This window comes from Limulus polyphemus, unplaced genomic scaffold, assembly GCF_000517525.1.
Source record: "Limulus polyphemus unplaced genomic scaffold, Limulus_polyphemus-2.1.2 Scaffold1673, whole genome shotgun sequence".
NCBI lineage: Eukaryota > Metazoa > Arthropoda > Merostomata > Xiphosura > Limulidae > Limulus > Limulus polyphemus.
In genome coordinates, this window is record NW_013667283.1 from 46,076 (window position 1) to 61,144 (window position 15,069).

Consider the following 15,069-nt stretch of genomic DNA (forward strand, 5'->3'; position numbering starts at 1 on the left):
AAGCTTCATTTAGTGACATCCCATTCAAAAATCTCGTACAAGAAGCGAAAACTAAAGCAAGTAGAGAAAAACTTAGAAGAGTGAAATTCGACGATAAGAAATCAAGTTGCTGATTTCATTCAAGTTCCAGCAGAATCTTTGGAAGTACAGGAAGGAACTTCTGGACAAAATATTGCCATAATGGAACAGAAAAGCAAGGATTTATCTGGACTCACTAGTTTTCTTGATGAATGAGAAATTGAAAGTTTCAAACCGGGCCAGAAAAAACAAATATCGACAATGGTGCCTCCTTCTTGGGCAATCAAGAAAACTCGTGAAATTTTTAATGTTTCAGAATATATGGCTTGGCAGGCCAGGAAAATAGCTGTGAAGAAAGGAATTATGGAGTTACCAGAAAGGAAACGGGGGAAAACAGTGTCGAAAGAAACTGAAAAAATGATGACAGCATTCTACTGTGATGATGAGTATAGTCGAAAAATGCCGGGCAAAAAGAACTTTGTAAGCCTTCAGAGGAATGTCTATATGCAAAAACAACTTCTCCTGTGTGGACTTAGAGAGCTTTACAAGGTAGTTAAAGAAAAAAATCCCAATTTAAATATAGGATTTTCGAAATTTTGTTGCCCTGGGCCAAAATGGTGTGTACTTGTCGGCTCTTCTGGGACACATTCAGTTTGCAGCTCTACCATGCATATCAGAAGATCGCTTTGATATTGAATGCAGTCAAATTAGACAAGTCCTACCATGATCTCATCGATATGATTGTTTGTAACTGAGATAAGCAAGATTGTTTGCTTCACCGGTGTGACAGATGTCCAGGTATTCACAATCTGAGAGCTTATATCAAAGAAAAACTTTCCAATAATGATAATGATGGAGCTGGAAGTGGAGAAAGAGATGATTTTGATGAGGAGGAGCTAAGGTTTCAACAATGGACAATGGTTGACAGGTCGCATTCAATTGCTGTCTTGTTGTCAGTAAACAAATTTATCGACCAGCTAATTGACAAATTAGATGATATAATGGCACACTCTTTTATTGCTAAAGCACAAATAAGGTTTCTTAAGAAATGCAAAGAAATTCAAAAAATTACAAATTTATGATTCAAGATGAGGTGCAAAGTTATCATTGGAATCAACAATCATTCACTTTGCATTCTATCATCTTGTATCACATCTTGTATTCTTTGCACAGTAAATGCACCTGTAACAGCAACTGGTCATCATTATCATTTGCAGGAGATTGATATAAAAAAAAATTGACAAGATTCTGAAAAAACAGATCACTGACCAAATTTAAAGATGCTCAGACATTTCAGTCCAATAACTTATTAGTTAGACCATTAAAACTGACTTTAGAACTTCATCAAGCTTCTGTAGTTCATGTAGATAATATTCAGTTTTATTATAGAATTAACCTCAATATAGTTTTAAGCACTCTTTGAAATTGAACAGCAATTACCAATATATCATGTGAACTAGCATTTAGGCATATTCACTTTATAATTTAGTCAATTTTCAAAGGACTATTACTTTGGAATAGGAAAAAAATCATCTCAGGTTTTTAATAAAGTAAACTACATGGTTTGAAGAGTATTTGCTCCAAATTTGGTGTTGATAAGTTTTGTCAAACATTGGATTCCAATAATTTCAAAAAACAGGGCATGAATCCTTTCATAACTCTTAAAATTCTTTTGTAGGAGGGTTTAAAGGGTAATTGCTTTAGGATACAAGTAAAAGCTGATCCCATATTAGGATTCCTTATACTTGAATTAGTGGGAGGAAAAATCTTGGCCCAATTACAATAAAATTGGGTAAAATTATGAAAATAATTACAATGGTATAGGGTATTTGTGAAAATCAAAAATGGCCACCATGAGCAATTTTTGACCAAATTTGAATAAAATTTAAATTTTTCTATTTCCGGAAGGAGAAAAAATTTTGCAAAAAAAATTTGCAGGTATACTTAACCCATAGATAGGTACCATCAGTTAAAAATGGGCCAATTTTGAGACATTGGGTGTCATGCCCTCAGTGATTTGACATGGAATGACATGGGAGCCTTTTACTGAGAAAGTCTGGAAACACCTGCTTTATGGTATTGTGAATGTTGGATAGCACTGTCTCAAATACTGTCCATTGCCTATCAATTATATTGCTATTCAGCATATCTGACCCAAATGGGAGCAAAAGTTGTCAAGCTCATCAGATTCAGTTCAGATGTAAAATTCTTTGATTACAGTGCCATGAAAATTTTAAATCCTGAGAATACATTATTGTATTATTTACTGTGAAACCTTACAACAGTAAAAACTTAGTAATGGTTTTCCACTTCCTTAATCATACAGTGCAAGTAAAGAATGTAAAATAAATTTAAAAACAAATATCAGTGTTCCTTTTGGTTAAAACTATATAAATGCAAGAAAAACTAAATGAAGAAAGCAGCTTTTAATGCATGTTTCAAATTAAAATTTTGTAAAAGTAAAAGCTATTAATAAATCACTAAACTTTCAATTATTTTAAATTTGCAGAAATGTAAAATATATGCTTTTCAAAGAAATTTTAATTTCACACAACTTTAATACTTAAAAAAAAAAGAAACAAAAAAAACAATCTACAAATTAATATTACCCAAAATAAATACTTAAATTTTTATCACTGGAAAAAAATTACTTGCAGAGTGCTGTACATGATCTTTGGTGCCAATTTTCATAATCATTTTTTTCTCTGGCCATAACTACAGCCTTGTTGCTAAACGGGTTAAAAGTCCTGACACATTTTGCAACTCAGTTACAAGTGCTGATAATGCGTAAACCAGCCCCAGAGTGCAGGTCATTATTTTCTTTTTTGGTAGTAACAAGACACAAATGATGGATCTGCAGATCCATAGTCCAACATGCAAACCACTGGACACTTGGCTATTTTTGCACATCAAACATACTGTAGTAGTATGCATTTTAACTTTTATTATACACATTTATGAATTTAATGAATTAAGGGTAAGTGACCATTACCTACAACTAAGAGAAGACTGATACACTCCACATTCCATTCATATATCTTTTTTAGGTACAACCTGCTATTTTTACTTATAAGCTGACAAAACAAAGTTTGCTTCTAAAGAGATTATAATTTAAAAATAAATAAATCTTTTTTGTTAATCATCATTTACTAAAAGACAAACATGTTCAAAATGCACAGATTGCACTTAAGTACAGTCATAAAGACCCTATTCTCCTTATGAACTAAAATAAATTGATATTAATAATGTGTGAAATTAATATTTCCAGCTAATCACTTTGCATCAACAATCTGTATTTTACCTTCTTTGCTAATAAACCAATCTTTTCTTAAAAGTTTGCTATTTTTATTAAATACAATGAATTACAAATAGAGGAATTTCTTACCTGTACAAATGGGACTAGCATTCCCTTAAGAGGATTTACGTCTTTTTCTTTCATGAAAATCATCAACTCATTTGCATATCTGGCAGCTAAAAATACAACAGAAAAGTTTTATTAAACGTTTCTAACGTCAATAAATAAAATATATGTGATAACAAACTAAGAAAGCTAACTGAATAAAAATATCAACCAGAAGAATAAAGGGGAAACAAATCTTTTCAGGTTGTCTTTTCATCCATCAAAAATAAAATAACCAAACTACCTTAATCAAACTTTGAAATGACTTTAGAGTAACAAACACACACACACACACACCACATTATCAGTAAACTACTTGTCAACTTTAGCCTTAATTATAAGTTCTGACTTTTCAACCACAGAATTTCTGAAATTGGGGACACAACACTTAAAAGTTCTATGATGTTATAAGTTTTGAAGCGCTAATACATACTTACAATTTTTAAACATATTCTCCTCATCACAAAAAACAAGATCTCAAATAGTATCCTTTTTCATTAAATGGTTTTAAATGATAAATTACTTTACAATTCCTTATATTTTAAAATTATTCATCATAGGATGGACTTACAGTCAAGTTTTCTAACATTAGACTCTTATAATAATACATATATTTTTACTGGCAGGGTAACTAATCGATCTGATCAGATCTGGTCTGATCAGACAGCACATACACAATGCCACTACACATGTTCTTCCTTCTAATGTTGGGCTTCTCAATCCAACTATTTTCTACACGTTTACTAACTGCCATGATATTACATTTTTCATAAACATTCAGCTCATTTCTGACAAACAAACAACCCTCCCCTTTTTATTGTGAAATTCTCAAAGGAAAAAATTTAAAAAACTTTAGTCACATACTCATAACCCTCATTCAACCAAGAACCAATAAAAACATCTATATGTTTATTTCACAGACTATTAAAACCAAAGCTCATTTCAAACTTTATACAAAGATATCAAATACTAATGAAAATGTACCTCAGCTTATTACTTTTAAATGCTATTGATTTATTAATATTTTTACATGGACCTTTTTCAATAATATTGAGAAAAAAAATACAAACATATAGAGAAAAGAGGAAAATTGAATAATAATAAAAACAAAAACAGGATTCAAAATTATCAACAACATTAAACAGTTTAATATCCAGTACTGCAATACTTGTTGTATTCTCAAATAAAACTGGAAACAGCAAATAATTATTCAATTTAAAAGACTGGAGGCACAGAAAATAAACTAAACATGGAAAACAAAGGAAAAACCCAAGAGCACCAAGACATGCAGAGGATTTTTACTTTGATACTGGCTGGGTTTTCCTGTATCATTATAAGAATACATATATATGCTTTATTACAAATTTGTATTCATTTCACTACAAATATATATACATACATACATATTTCATTTATGTGTATACAAATAGTTTTCCAAATTTTGTTTACCAGTAGGTAAAAAAGATTTTTTATTTTTGGTAGGCTAGTTTAAAAATGAAATACCTTTATAAGGCCTTATAAAGAAGTCAAAACTACACAAGTATACATATTCTAACCTTATTTACATGGGTGAGGGCCAAAGTATGATAAAGTATGATATTATGTATGTGATGTCAGAGCTATCAACCATTCATTGTTACCCTAAATTGCTGATTTAGTAACAAAGGTTATGCAAATATAACATGCAAACTGTACAATGTATTTATATTCTTTACATGAACATCACATTGCACTCCAACTTGTCAGAGTACAAGTCAGACTGATGTCATCAGTTCACAGATATATAATGAGTAGAAATATGTTTGTAACACATTTGATTTTTTGTGTACAACAGCCTTGTACATTTTATTACAAGTATGCCATATTTTGTATAGATGCACATAATAATTTCAGAATTATAGTCAATATTCCTTTTCCAATATGTGTACATTCAGTTAATGAGATGAGAATTTGAGTCTGCTTCATTTGTAGTTTATTTTTTTTGGGGGTAATTGTTAGCATTCAATCAATTCACCTTCTCTTTTGTTGACAAAACAAAAACCAAAGTAGTGGAATCTATCAGTTATAATTAATATTATGAATGTATACACAAGTAATTCCTGTTGAATAATGTTTTATAAGTTCATTTCTATAATGTTGACTAGTTATACTGATGACTGAATAACTTACACAATGTTTCATATACAAATGGAAGAGAATTTAGGTGATATACCAATAGTATGTAATGTTTTTTCACTACTGACAAAACAATTGATTTCTATTTTTATCAACTGAAAAAAAAAAATCTTAACAAGAATTTATAAACAACAATAAATGGGTTGATAATAAACAGTAAATTAGTTGTATAATAAAAGCAATACATTAAAGCTTACAAGCATTTATTTTTTAATACGTGAAATGAATGTTCATGTTTCAATTTCATTCATAGATGAACTACGCTCATAGATAGCAGTAAAACAAACAACATGCTAAATCAGTACCTTGTGGTTGCACCTTCTAATACTTTTAGATAATAAAAAACTCATTTTCATGCAGAGTAAACACTTTTATGAAAAGAAATAATGTTTTTATGTTTACAATTCCAGTGTAAATAAAGTATTTCAAAAACTCCCAATCTGGTACAGTTACTCCAATCTACTCTTACCTTCCATAGAATTACCACTTTTTCTTGCCTCAGTAAGCTTCAATTGCAGAATTTGCATTTGGGGAAGATTATTGTTCAACTTGGCAGCATTCTGCTGGGCTTTAATCATCAAAGGAAACATCAAAGTTCGAACAACCAAGGTACCTAATAATATAATGTTCAGTAATCAATATAGTTTTACATCAAGAAATATGTTCAAACATGACATAAATTATATCAAAAGTAAAAATAGTAATCAAATCTAAAAGTACAAATAACACATGCTTCAAAAATAGCACAATAATTTGAAATAACAATAATAATAAACAGGACAGAAAAATAAAAATAATGTATATATATATTAAAATAATCTATTTTGCAGATACATCTAAAGATCACCTTTTTTTAAATATACTTATACCTCAAACAAATGTTCAGTAGAATGCTAACTCATAAAAACAGTCACACTCAAATTATTTGCTTGTATAACCATAAACTATGAAATCAGACCTGTCACATCCTCTTTTTCACAAATTGCCAATTGTACTTTCTGACGTATTATACTATATTATTTATAACCAATAAAAAGTTAAAGTTTTAATCTATCATATGACATGTTATGTTGTTTACTATACTGGGTATTGTCTATTTTATCATTTAATTTGAATTTTTTTTTTCAATGGAATCACATCAACTAGCTTATCTGAATGATTTAAATGCTCTTATCACATAGTTACAAACCCAGTATAATTATGAAAGTTATAGAACATTATGTGCTCTGTGAGTGTTATCATTCTGTGTTCTTAGGTATGTTATTTGATTAGATAAAACATTATTTAGTGTAGTAGTATCATTTGTATAAAAAATAGGCTTAAGCTTCATCAACAGTCGACAGCAAAGAAAATAAAAGACCCAAGTCAGTACTATATTTCTTCTTTTTTATGTGTATTCTATATTTATTATTATAAAAGTAACAGAGTGATTTACAACTTATGTGGCAGGATTTATTAGTTAGACACGGTTCAAAGGTCAACAAAACAATAAAATTAAGTATAAATAGATGTATACTTTACAAGCTTTAAGCTACTTTGAATAAACAATTGTGGTGTCCTGTTACAATCTGCAGTCATTCCAACAATAAAAATTGATAATTTAGATTTATTTTCTAATTTTTATGGTGGTTACGATGTCAGTCAAACCAACTGATCCCGTATATGGTTATGGTAAAGAAAATAACATAAAATATAATGTTTTACTGAAAACAAACACTTGATATTCATTTAGATTTTAGGAATTATGCAAAAGAAAATTTTCAGATGAAGAAAAGTATCATTAATCTTAATATAAAAATAACTTTGCACTCGGAGCAGTCAACACTCTTACTCCATATATTTACAGACAAATGTTTTGTCAACTAAAAACTTGTTACATTTGTGTGCATGTGAGTATCCATTGGCAACATATTTTCAGGTAAGAAGACAATAATTCATCTCTGCACATAGTTTAGTTAGAAACCTATGGTGAGATTGTGGAGGGTCCAGTGCAACATTTACCTAGATTAGGCCCCTTCAGAAAGTGCCCAAAAGAAGCCCATTGGGTGTGACATCTAATGGCAGGGGCTCCATAGGGGCACACCTGTGAAAGACCAGATCTCACCACATCCAGGGTATACTCTTTGCTTGTATAGGAAAAGGCAAAGAAGCCTGAGTCATATTGCAGGAATAATTGAAATTGGTACATGACCATCCTGGTACTTGGACAAAAGTTGTCAGATAGCCAATATGTGTGGGAAGAGGACACTTGTGATAAGTATCCATGATCACTTCAGATCTACCATCAGACTCTAGGGACCTAACAGGAGGAGGTTATGTTAAAGATACATCACAGGTATGTATGGAGTGCTAACCTTAACCCTTCTGAATAGGCTCTGATTGCACAAGGAGGGCACAGTAATTTATTGTGTGCTCACCTTAACTGTATTGGACAAGACCCAGGCTGCAGGAAGAAGGCATGTATTGCATGAGTGATGTATCTGGGTTACATGTGTGGTGATTTGCATTACACAAAAGGTGTCATCACTGCCCGTCTTCTCACCATATTGGTACTCGTTGTTCTAGCCCCAGCGGTTACATTCCAGTTGGTGAGGACTCTCTATGGTCCACCACTCCAGAGTTAGGAACTGGTAAATGGTAAGGGTCTTCTGTGCTCCATTCAATGAACAGGGAGGAGAATTCAGATTTCCATTGGTCCTTTAGTCCAGAAAGGTCTTCTACTGGAAACAGTGTAATGGATGACTGCAAAATCCTATTTTTAAAAGCGAGCAAGCATAAGTCGGAGAAGTGAGTAAAAACACCTCCTTGATGCTGATTTTTTCCATGATAGTTTATGGAACAGGTATGGTCTCGATTGGACAATAAAGTGGATATCACTAAACACGGTAATGCATAGTATATAGGGATGAGTCAAGAAAAAAAATGGCTGCCGTATTCAATCTATTACTCTATGATACTTACAAATAACTGCTAAAGTTGAGTTATAGCCTTATTTGAGCACCTAATTGCCATTATCGAACACTTCATAGCTTATATAACAGTAATATTATTCTGTTTTTCTACCACACATATTTTTTCGGGAAATAATAAAAAGGAAAACTACTACTTAACAGTGAGTCCAGTTTATAAGCATATATTATTTCCATGTTTCATAAATTTTTTTTTTTCTGGTTGCTAGATAGAAGCACAAGTTGTTCTTATATAACAACCATTTGTGACTTTTCATACCACAAACATGATATCTGCCAAAACAATTCCAGTAAAAATAAATAAATAAAGAAACAATTATCTAAATTAATATTCAAGATATCAAGGAGATCAAGTATATATGCAACTGACAGATTTGTGCACATGTTATTGATGTCTAGTTTAAAAACACCAGTTTCTTAATTATCAAAACAATACATTCTATAGTGGTCTACTTTTCTTCAAATTTTCAGTGGGGCTGAGAATAGCAGCTGTGTGTGTATGTGTGGTACTATACTTAGTGGGATGGGATCTGTATGGTGTCCTCCCTATTAATTGACATGACCCTAGGATTTGGTAGAGTTGATTGTATGCACATGCAGGGAGTTGGGGTAAAGTTGGAAGGTGTGGGTTCTGTAAATATTTCCTAATCTCAGTCTAGCACTCTGAGGGTACTTGTACCATCCCGGAGGAACCATTCCAGCTTCACTGTCTCCAAGTGTTATCAAAAATTAAGAGAAACTGATAAAACTGATATGATATTAACAATATATATTACCATTGAATTATAAAAATAAAACAAACATTCACTTATTAACCTACTTCAACGAAATTGTTAAAAAAGAGGGGAAACAAATAATAGAAATTTTTTTGCAAAAATTAAGTATGATGTAGAAATGGCAATGCCAAAAAATACAGAAACAAGGTAGGGGTGAATACATAAAGCCATACAAAAATCACTATATAAGTAGCCAAATCTTTCCAAAAATAACTTATCTACATTTACATGTTGAATTCCTGTCAGTTGCATGAATTCAGGTTTGAATAAAAGCATTTAAACTGAATAGTGCTATACAGTCTAACAATGGCTAATATCCATAAGCTTGAAAGATTGACTCAGTATTTACTGGCTACTTACAAAGGGATTTTTAAATGGTTTTGTGTATTTATCTTTCTCTTGTTTCTGTACTTTTTGGCATTGCCAATCCTACATCATACTTAAGTTTTGCAAAATTTATTTTAATTACTTGTATATACATCACAAGGACATTTTGTAGAATAACCTATCTCACAATGGGCACACACAAAGTCAGGGCAGATGGTATTCTGGCTCGAAGCAGGCTTTAGGTAAGTATACCCTGGGAGGAAACAATAGCAACCTAGTGGAATCCTATATACAGGAAATCGAGAGGGAATAAAATGTATACTCACCTGTCTAAAGACAGTGGGTAGATTACAGAATGGCTATTGGTGGAAGTTGAAAGCTCTTCACAGATGAGATAGCTAGGTGATGAAGATAACGGTTGACAAAGGTGTGTGGGGTAGTCCACATTACAGCCCAGAGGATTTCATCCACAGACTGGTGAAACTTTGTGGCAAGAGAATGTGTAAGGTGGTAAATCTTGTGTGATGTTGAAGAGCCTACTAGTGTCCACCTCTAAAAATGTGTATACCAGACATAGGGGTTGATGGATCCATCCTGTGAGAGTGGAGGGAGAAAGATGTCTGGAAGAGAAGAGGTCTTACGGCATGAAGAGGTGGTCACAAGAACCTCGAAAGGTAAAAGTCAATGATAAGTAACCTCAAACTGCCTGGACTGAGTACAGGAGTCCATCTGGGTTGGAATGATCATAAAGATGGGTGATAGAGGGAAGGGAGATAGGTCACCTTCCCTACTGATAAAAGAGTTAGGAAAGAATGACCGGTTTGGATAGGGGAAAAGGTGTGATGGAAGTCAGTAGGAGAAGAATTGATGGTATAGACGTCTGAATGACAATGACCACAGGTGAGAAGAAGGAAATAGGTTTTCAGAGAGAGGTAGTACACTGAACAAGATGCCAAAGTTCAAAAAAGGTCCTGTATAAGATCATATAAAACCACACTAAGATACCAGTTAGGCAAATAAGCTGAACGGGAAGGGGAGGGGATCTGTAGATAAGGAAGGAATGGAACAGGGTAGAAAGGACAGGAAAAAAATATCCTGTAATATCAGGAAAGGCAAAATGTGGGAGACAATACTGCCCGATAACCAGAGATGGTAAAGACGGATAAGCCACGATCAAACAGTAAGGTAAAAAAGGAGGTAAAATGGTGTAAAGTATGTTGGTCAGAGGGAAAGTGGTGATAGATAAACTAACAGTGATAACACAACTACTTACCTTAGTAAATGAAGAAAGTGGAAGGGTGACAAGAATGAGACAGAAGGAAAGCTACACAATCTGATAGTCTGGCTTAATGAGTGATGGACCAGACAAATCTTACATACTAAGATGGATAGATGTCACTTTTTGAGGAAACAGTGATGCTTGTTGGGAGAATTCAGTTGTCTATATCAGGGATGAGCTGGGGGAGCACCCCCTCTTAGGTAGTCTGGGGACTTCCCCTTGAAAGTGTTTCAAAAATGGAGGTCTTCTCTGAATGAAGAATGTGTAAAGTGGTAAATCTTGTGTGATGTTGAAGAGCCTACTAGTGTCCACCTCTAAAAATGTGTATATCAAACAGAGGGGTTGATGGATCGATCCATCCTGTGAAAGTGGAGGGAGAAAGACGTCTGGAAGAGAAGAGGTCTTACGGTATGAAGAGGTGGTCACAAGAACCTTGAAAGGTAAAAGTGCATGATAAGTAACCTCATCAGTATAAATTGCAATTAGAGTCTATTTAGTGACGCATGGCCCCATAGTATACCCCATATGGTGCACCACATATCATTAGAACATATGGAAATCATCCTATTATTGCCCAAAAGTCCAGTGAATTCACAGAGTTAAATCAGGACTGAAATAGTTTTTTAATCAAATGAATAACAGATAAATTGAGGAGATGTAATTAAAGTCTTCTAAATTGATGTTTGCATGACAATTTAAAAGAATTGAGAACTTTGCCCATAGTTGGATTAGGTGGGTGAAATAAAAAATGAGGAGCCATGTTTGAACATGATCTTGCAATTAAATGGCTGCTGCACAAGATGAAATAATGTTGTATACAATGGTAAAATGTTCTGTAAGATCAAATTCTAATATTACTAGCAATGGATGGCTCTTAAAACAGTCGACATTGAACGGATTATTTGTTTGAAAATACCTCTCTCAGTCTCTTGACTTGTTCTGGCTTAGCACATCTTCCACTACTCCTGGTGACAACTAACAAAGGTTCCTATTGGACAAAAGGCTGCTCTTGGTGCATGTTCATCCAATTACAACACACGTAAGTTAATGAAAACAAATAGAGATCGAATGGGGAATAGGGTCTGAACATTTCAACAAGGGCTAATGCAGAAACACGTGAAGAAGATTGTTAAACTGTATACAGAGGTGAATTATCATCTTGGAAGCAAATTTCTTGCATTATTTTTAATAAATAAAATAGCAAAATTATTACTGTGTTATATTACTGTCTAAATATTCTTCAACAATCACATTCTTGTAAAAACAAAAAAAGCATCCACTCTAATAAGCTCTTATACATGATTATATTTTAAGAGAAATTTATTTGGAGCAAAGTATAATTTTCAAAAAAGCTTAAAGCAACTCTACATGATGGATTTGAAAATGGTTAAATTTTTAAGGAAATTAGGAAAATGTTGGATGACTAAGGGAATTGAAGTGTTCCAACTTATAAAAAATGGTCTAAAAAGATTCTAGAGGCTAAAAATGGTTTAATTCGACTTTTGTTGTTAGTAAAGATATAAAATATATTGCTAGGGTCTCATTAGAAATGCATATTAAGAAGTAGGAGTTTAAAAAAATTGAGCCTACATGGTTTCAGAAAAAAGTTTTTATGATTAGCCTTATAATTTAAGTTGGTAGCTGGTAAGAAAACCTACTAATCAGCAACTTTTGACCTTTATTATCACAGACCTCAGCATGAACACTGTACAAAAAAACTTACATCAATCCATAACTACTGATGACCAACAAGATGCATTTAATATACATGAAAAATTCAGAAATTAAACTTATATAAACTTGTAAGAAACACCAACAGAAACTTAAATTTTTATATAGTAAATAAAATATTAAACTCATCTATTATTCATAGCTATTAGTGGATAGTTGTAGTGATATATGGTAAACCAAATATTTATCTTACCTAATACTATTGATAACCACCAAGGGACACCTACAGTAACATGAAGGTAATCAAAGCAATTTTGAACAAGACCAACTGGTGTCCAACCTCCAAGTCCAGTATTTTCAAGGGCTGATCCTACCTCTTCAAGTCCATATTCAATATTAATGTCCTGTTTTGGCAATAAAGGTGTATCTGGGATATATCCAGGCAGACCATCACCTCCCTTATGCAACAAAAGGAAAAAAAAACATTCCAAAGAACTTTAGATAGTTTAAGAAAATTCTAGGAACTATAAGATATAACAATTTAACACTAGAATTATATATAATGCCTATATAGACCTTACTGGTTTTTTAAACTCTGTTTTTAAAATTATTTTTGCATCAAATTGCTTGTAAGTCCATGATTTTGTTGGTCACAGTCCAAAAAGACAACCAATAGAGTTAGGTGATTAGAGGTATTTGCTAAACAGTGGGCTCATTAATAAATTATGTTCAATTAAGTGATTAATACAAGCAGAAATGTAAAACAAAACAGGTTTGTACTTACTATTTTCTCTTTTTCAACCACTGCATTATTCTCAGACAGTATTACTTTTCCTATTTTCTTTTACACTGTTTTGATTTTTTAAAGCAATTTTTTAATTACCCTTGATTTCACATGAAAGACTCCTTTGAAGGTCACCATTTCTGCAAAACATCTTTTTTTGTCAAAAATAATATTTTCCTACAAGTTTTATAGACATTTCCTATTTGGCAGATGAATCGCTAATGTTGAATATGTACCACCAAGTGATTGCATTGTTTGTTTTTCAATTATGCAGTAATCCAACATTAATCTTCTATAAATCAAATAAACTGATAATTAATGAATACGTTTTACTCTCATGATAAGGATAATAATGTTATTTAAAACATGTCATGATTACAATTACAAATAATTAATTAGCCAGCTAGACAATTTACCTATGTATGTTCTTTACATAGGCCAAACATAAAAAATGAATAAAACCATATAACCCAAGCACTTTTGAAAGGGGGACCTTTCTTCTTCAGGGGCAAACTAGGATAAACATAAAATGATATTCAATAAAAATTTTAATCATCACAATATTTTGCAATCACCTACCATACTTACTAAACAATAAGTTTATCTGATTTAATGATATTTTTTTTTGTGAACATAATAAAAAACAACAACTCATGTTTACAAACATTGCAAGTCAATAAAATCATATAATATCTCTTAACCCTAGAATGCCAGTGTGGGGTCACAATGGCCCCATACAAGTTAAACCTGTATACTAAATTAACCAAACTGGCATTCTAGGGTTTAAAAGTAAAAACACCATAATCTTATACAAAGAACTAAACATTAACAAGATACCTATATTTAAGCCTTAAACAATCTTCAGTCACGTAACTTTTCCACTTTGTACAACATATATGTTCCTGTGTCTAGGTAAACTACTTGAACCAGATGATGAACATTACACATTTGTCACTGTGTTAAACTTTTAACAAGATTTTCTTTGTAACCCATTTAATCCCTCTCTAAATTGTATAAGCTAACCTTATATCATGTTACTTGACATCTCATTGAAAACAATTTCTGTAGTTTTTAGATAAAATTTAACATTCACATTATCACAATTCACAAGAAAAGAAACATTCATAGAAACTATTAAAAAAACAATATTAATCCTATATATTTACTCTATTAGTACATGATAGTCTAATTCTTGTTTTATCCAATCATACTTAAAACTTTAACTATAGCTGGTTTAAAAGCTGTGTTTTCTTTAGTACATAAACCACTTAACTAGCACTACAGATGATTTCAACCATGGCCTGTATTAAAACTAGAAGTGGAAATGCTTGAAAATCAAGAAATGGAAAATATATTTTTAGTAACAATAACATTATTTTTTGGGATTGGAAGGAAATTTCTAAAACAAAAAATTGACAAGTAGGTCGTTTTATTTACAAGCAAAACTCTTTCTAACTTTGCAGAAATTAAAATATTTTTGAGTTAAAGTTTATTAAATACTTAAATTTAACATATAAAATTGCTATAAAAATTTATGAAAAAATGCATGAAAACTTGAGAAAGATAATATTTTTTAAATTGAAAATGTATTTACAATAATACTTATCTCCTCTCACACTTACAGCTATTACCGTATTTTTAGGTGTATAAGACGCACTTTTTACTACAAA

At 31.9% G+C, this 15,069-nt stretch overlaps 1 protein-coding gene across 2 annotated transcripts in view; it reads right to left on the reverse strand.

Moving 5' to 3' along the window:
* LOC106464514 (mitochondrial inner membrane protein OXA1L-like) overlaps positions 1–15,069 on the reverse strand; it is a 67,988-nt gene that overhangs the window by 21,881 nt on the left and 31,038 nt on the right. For both annotated transcript variants that reach the window (XM_013924659.2, XM_022392250.1), the window contains exons 3-5: positions 12,869–13,073; positions 6,063–6,206; positions 3,404–3,489 (exon numbers count right to left, since the gene is read on the reverse strand). In XM_013924659.2, coding sequence (XP_013780113.1) covers positions 3,404–3,489; positions 6,063–6,206; positions 12,869–13,073 — 435 coding nt within the window. The remainder of the gene's footprint in view (positions 1–3,403; positions 3,490–6,062; positions 6,207–12,868; positions 13,074–15,069) is intronic.